This window comes from Paralichthys olivaceus, chromosome 8 (assembly GCF_024713975.1).
Source record: "Paralichthys olivaceus isolate ysfri-2021 chromosome 8, ASM2471397v2, whole genome shotgun sequence".
Taxonomy (NCBI): Eukaryota; Metazoa; Chordata; class Actinopteri; order Pleuronectiformes; family Paralichthyidae; genus Paralichthys; species Paralichthys olivaceus.
In genome coordinates, this window is record NC_091100.1 from 22399646 (window position 1) to 22405645 (window position 6000).

Sequence of the window (6000 nt, forward strand, 5' to 3'; positions counted from 1 at the left end):
ATATCTCAATGCAGAGGAGATTTATTTGCATGGGAATCACACTGAGGAAAAAAGTCAACCCCAGTCAACTCAGGATTCAATCTGAGAACCTTCTGAGGTAAGACAGCTGATCACTGTACCACCTAGCTGCCCAACCTTAAAAACAACTGCCATACAAACCCTCTAAAGATTGTATATTGTATAATATATATATATACAATAGCTTCATGTGCAATTTCCAGAGTTCTTCAACATACTGTTGAACTCTGAGAGTGACTTATTTCACAAATTGTACAAAGTCGGTTATTTAATGAGCAATCAGTTGATTGTATGTTTGAAAATGTAAAATGTTTATTTAGAATATGTTTTACAAAAGGAATTGAATTGTAAGCACAGCACAGTCTTTTTCCACATGTACATTTCAATAGTGAAAGCACCAATTAAATGGATATTAATGATGCAGTGGAAATAGAGTAGTCTATGTTTATGGCTGAATCAGTGTATGCCAATTGTGCAGTATGTGCTAGCAACAACAACTGTCAGTAAAGTAACAATTTAAGACTACAGCACATGGGTTATGCATTCATTAGTCATAGAGTCAAGTGATTACAATAAGTGCAGTATGTCAGTCAAATCAACTTGAGTTATTCTGAAAGTGTATTTTTCCATACATGGTTATCTGTTAACTATATATCAATCATCATGGATTGAATTATTTAAGTAAATATCAAATCATCACAGACAAATTACTTATAATTACAAGTTACACTGCATTACCATTAAACAGTTTCCACAGTGTCTACAAATATCTGTGGAAACCTCAGTCACCCTTTAACCAAACAACTGGCGTCAACCTGTGTCTGCTCCACTTTTATCAGCTGGGTCTTCTGCTAAATCCAATTTAATGTTGCATTACTCACTGCGCAACAGTCCATTTGAAGATTTAGCTGTGAGCAACAGCTAAATTGCTGTGTAAAATGGTCATATGATATCGATTTCTAAGCAAACACTGACTACATTTACATGGGCACCAATATTCTGACATTAACTTGATTAAGACAGCAGTCTTAATCAAACAATGCCATTAATAGCATTTTCTGATTGCATAATAAGATAATACAAATGGGCATAGCATTAATCTAATTAAGAGTGTATTCCAACCTTGGTCACATCATGTAGACATACAGGAATTCTCAGAAATTGACATTCGACAGTTACCAGCTGTTTGAAGACGACAGGGTGGCTGAGACTACGAAGAAGGAGAGAAAAAAGTAGTATGCTATGCATTTTAAGAGAAATGGATATTATGAAGTGTTTGCATATTTTCAAAAAGGTTGTGGGAAAGTCCGATGTATGGCGTAACGGACATAATGTCAATGTCAAAGTTAAAGTCAAAATCACAATAAGCTCTGTAACACCTAAACATGAATATAAATGAAATATTATTAACTCAACTCATCTAAACATTATAATCAAATAGTTGTCGTATTCTGAATGAGGTCAATAGTTGGAATATTGGTGTCCATGTAACCTAGTCACTGTGTCTAATATTGCCATTATTTAAAATGTAATGAAAGCAGTCTCTAATGTTTATTCTCTCTACACTACACTGATAGTGATTATCAAGATTACATTTATTACAGTCTGGCATGTAGCCAACATTAACCAATGCATTGCCCATACAGGAAAAACACTACATTTCACAGATCCAGTTTTGTTCCAAAGCACAGTTCTCGTCATTCCATTCGCCTTTCCCTGACGCACGGTGCCAGAACTCCACACAGTCCTGGTCCCCACCTTTAAAGCTGTTGGGCTGGCCTGCACCCCAGAACCTGTAGGACAAGGAGAGACAGCCACAAAAAGAATGAATGCTTCCCTGGCACTGGCTACAAGAAATCAATATAACCTAGATTTAGTTTTATATATTAAGAGATGTGTGTCGACTTTCTTACGCTAAGGTCATTGGTGTCCCGTCCACCCATTTCCAGTCGTCCTCTACTCCTTCATCAGTCAATCCAATCCAGACTTCTTTGTCACTTCCAAACAAGCCATTGATGAAGGTCTATGTGGGAAGCATTGTGCATCAAAAAGTTATTGAGGTTGTTATGTTCTCCACAAATGAAGAAATGAAAAAAACCCTGACTGTTTTACTAACATGTCAGTCATACAGTTATACAGAGCAGCCAAGAACCAGATATGCCCTCAACTGAGACATAAAACAAATGTTATCTTATTCCATTGCTATCAGCTGATCAAATACAATGTATGAAGGCAGTAAGTAAACAATTTATTTTCTATCAAATACAAAGCTGAGCTAATATTGTACTCTTATTTGGTCAATAGTTCAGTGTCAAATAAAATTTATAAGTATTACAGAATTTATCAAATGTACTGAGAACCACAAGTGAAGTATTCACATTTAGTGAACTGATATCCATAAGTGTGTGAAATGTGGTGCAACTCTGCTGAATTTAAGGGGACTGTAGGCTGAGATACAGTATGTGCTCTGGTTATTTGTGGATTCATCCTATGAGCAAACCCTTTCACATACTCGTATGGTCCATTGATCCTATATGAATTATTATAATTAGTGGAGCTGTAACGATGTAAAATACCCTCACATGAATATGGGGACATTTTAGCATATGGCAGTGCAGATGATCCACATCATGGATAAAGATAACAACTAGATTGCTTAGAAAATACAATATGCCTATATTACTATCAATGGAATATGACTATCCCTCCATCATTACACTTGTCATTACTGTTCCCTTCATTTCTGTGAGATATTTTCTTTTGTGGAAAAGAAAGATGTTTTTTTTTTCCTGTTGAAAGGGTAGTTTTTGGTAGTTCCTCCTAACTTGTTGAGAGTTAAAGGTCCAGTGTTTAAGGTAAAAGGGATTTTAATCCTGTTGAGGTTTTCACTAGTGTGTTTCATCTTAACTGTATGAATTGTTGTTTCCTTTACTCTAGATGGATCCTTTATATTTAAATACTTTATATTATCATCAGGTATACATGTTTTTACAGTCATCCAAACTAGAGAAACAAGAAAGCTTTTGAGTTTGTATGACAACTGAAGGCTACCACAGGTGAGGATGAGGTGAGGGGTATTCAGCCGCAATATGCAACTTCACCACTAGCTATCACTGAATTCTATACACTGAACCTTTAAGGGCAGATGATGTTGCATCTTGTTAAATCCTATGAGACAAACTGATTTGTGAATATGGACTATACAAATTAAATTTGATTGGTTGATTGATTAATGATACTCATGTACAAACGCACCATTTCACTTTTGCTTTTGATGATTGCCAGGTCTGCTCCTTTGCTTTGACAGTAGTCTCTGCTTTTCTTCCAGCTTTTCTTGCTAGAAGAAGTGTAATAGCAGCTGTTCTCGAACTTCTGCCAGCCAGTGAGACACTTCTTATCTGTTCATGTGAAGCATTGATTCAACAATTATCAAGCAGTGAGACAAAAGTGTACATACGCTGAGATGAACGACATTGTTAAAGTGATTGTTGGTGGTTCGATTTCTTTTTCATCAGATGTTCTGGAGCTTTCATATGTTTCCAATGTAACATGAAGGCCTTGTGCATTATTCCAGGTAAGAAATGATCTTGTTAAATGACACATCACAGTCCTTTCCACGTACCTTGCATCGTCTTGTTCAGTTTGTCAGCTAGGACCTGAAGATCATCTCTCTCGGCCGTCAGGTTGCTGATTTTCACCATCAGCAGTTCTCTCTCTGCAGTCACATTATCACAGCTGCTTTCAAGCTCTTTTTTTTCCTGAGCCAACAACACATAATTAGCCCGCAATATGTCTGTTGCTTTTTTAAGAGAGTTGAAATTTTTCTGTATAGTGTCTATTTCTGCGGTTAGGTTTTGGTGATTGTTTTCTAGCTTGTCCTTTTCACTGGTAGATGTGTTGTATCTGTCCTGTAAATATTCTATGTCTTTAATCAAGTCATTGTAACTCATCTGCAGTTTCTCTTTAGCTCTGGTAACATTATTGAATTTGTTGTGAAAATTGTCCCTCTCCCTGGTCAATGAGTCATGACCGCTCTGTAACTCATCTTTACGTTTGACAACTGTGTCATATTGTTTCTGTAACAAGTCTTTGGCTGCAAGCAAGACATTGTTATTGGTATGCATTCGGCTTTTATTGGCCCTCAGCTGTTCGATGTATTTGTTCAAATTATTGTTTGTGGCCTGTAGCTGGCTTTGGCTGAGCTTTAGTTTGTTCAGTTCTTCACTAAGCATATTGTTATTTGTTTGTATTTGCTCTTTCCTTTGAGATAATACATTGTTATCTTGCTCTAACTGGTTTCGTTTGACTTCAAGATCCCTTTTGTCTTTCTGCACTGACTCTAGGCTGTCCTGCAGGTTCTCTTTCTCTTTGTCCATGGCTTTTACATTGTCTTGATGTTCTTGTTTTACTTTTTGACCTGCCAGAGAGGAGAGATTGTATGTTGTTAATCAATAAATTCACCAACACATTTTGGCAACTTTTTAAAACATAAGAAATAGGTGGACTCACTGTGGATACTCTGACCTATGATACCCGCCAACAGGAGAACACAGAGGAGCCCGAGGCAAACCGTGGCAACCCTGTAAGGCTGGTTCCTCCACACAAACGCTGAGTGAGAGAAGCAACCAGAACAGAAACTTGAATTTCATGAAGTGATCTAGGGAACTTGTGGTTTTGCTTAATCTGGATTAAATCTGACTGGGATTGCAAAATACTGTGCAGAAGATGAATTTCCTGCAAAATTTGTCAACAAAAACTGTTGTAAGTAAAATTCTATTTTAGAAATAGACATTATTATTATTGTTAATTGAACTATAAACAACATATTACATCCGTCAAGACAATAACAAATATACCTTGAGTTGGGTGATTTAATCATTTCTCATGGCAAATAGTGTTATATTATTTAGATTTTTTTATGCCCAATGATTTGGAAGTTGCAAGTAGAATAATTTATGAGTAAATAAGTAAAGAGGAGTGGTGAATTGTAAAAGTTTAATATCTGAAACATCAAGTCACTTAATTCCATAAATATAACTATTCTATAAATGCTGCTCCTATTTCAACAAAATATATAACATAAAATAAAAGTTATATATTAATGTTACATAACGATCCCTCAACGTGTGTGTTATATATACAGTATATATATATATATATATATATATATACATATATATAGCACACACACAGGATGAAGTGTCCTGATTTTTCTGATACCTAACTATGCAAATTCCATTTTTCACATTACAATGTGCTGCTTACCAGTGACCCCTGAGGGAAATACTTCTTAAGATGTAAAAAGCTCTGTATTAACTTTTTATTATGATCCCAAATGAATGCTGATGTTGCAAATTTAGCACAGGTTTGAAAATATTTTCAAATTGCAAAAAAATGACTGCAAAATATTGGTGAGGTTTATTCTCTTATGGTAGACATCATCATCTTGATAATAAAAAAGCTCTTATTTCATTACCTGAATTGTGCTGGCTGCTGTCATCCCTAAATAACTGCTTATAGCCAATTTTACTTTCTTCAATGTCCATGTTTCTCATAGTAGAAGCATGGTACTCGACAGTCATCTTTGCAATGGAGTCTTACCAGAAAAAAGAAACAAAATCATTAGTTTCTGAAATAGCTCAGTCTTTGGTATAATTCCTATAAAAGCAATGTCCCTTCATTAAATTGTCCCCTATTATTTATTTAAGTTTACATTTCCATGTCTTGATTCTAGAAAAAGTGCAAAAGTGGATAATATTAAATTCCATGAATGTAAGAGAAGCAAATAAACCTTACCTGTGTTTGGAGAGATGGTAACACAGTCAACGAATTGTAAAGTGGAGAAGAAAATTTTGGGCAGTGTCAGAAACTAAAACCAAACCTACTGTCTTAATGTTACTTCACCCTGCACTCAGTAAATCTGCATGTGGCCCCCTCTACACTTAAAGGGCTTGTCAAAGGGCGGAGCAAGAGCCTCACAAC

At 35.7% G+C, this 6000-nt stretch overlaps 1 protein-coding gene across 1 annotated transcript; it reads right to left on the reverse strand.

Annotated features, from left to right (window-relative positions):
- Window positions 1-305: 305 nt before the first annotated feature.
- Window positions 306-6000, reverse strand: LOC109627318 (CD209 antigen-like). Its single transcript, XM_069530549.1, has 7 exons — window positions 5815-6000; window positions 5495-5614; window positions 4528-4626; window positions 3641-4435; window positions 3274-3416; window positions 1932-2041; window positions 306-1811 (listed from the first exon to the last, which is right to left on the reverse strand). Exons 2-7 carry the CDS (start codon window positions 5598-5600, stop codon window positions 1673-1675), a joined length of 1392 nt encoding a protein of 463 aa, XP_069386650.1. The 5' UTR covers window positions 5601-5614; window positions 5815-6000; the 3' UTR covers window positions 306-1672.

Excerpts from the sequence above, each read along its gene's own strand:
- LOC109627318 (XM_069530549.1), bottom strand. The coding sequence starts at position 5,600 with ATGACTGTCGAGTACCATGCTTCTACTATGAGAAACATGGACATTGAA. Across the intron at positions 4,436-4,527 it reads CATAGGTCAGAGTATCCACA|GTCAAAAAGTAAAACAAGAA; the intron begins GTGAGTCCACCT and ends CCTCTCTGGCAG. Across the intron at positions 2,042-3,273 it reads TCAAAAGCAAAAGTGAAATG|ACCTTCATCAATGGCTTGTT; the intron begins GTGCGTTTGTAC and ends CTTCCCACATAG.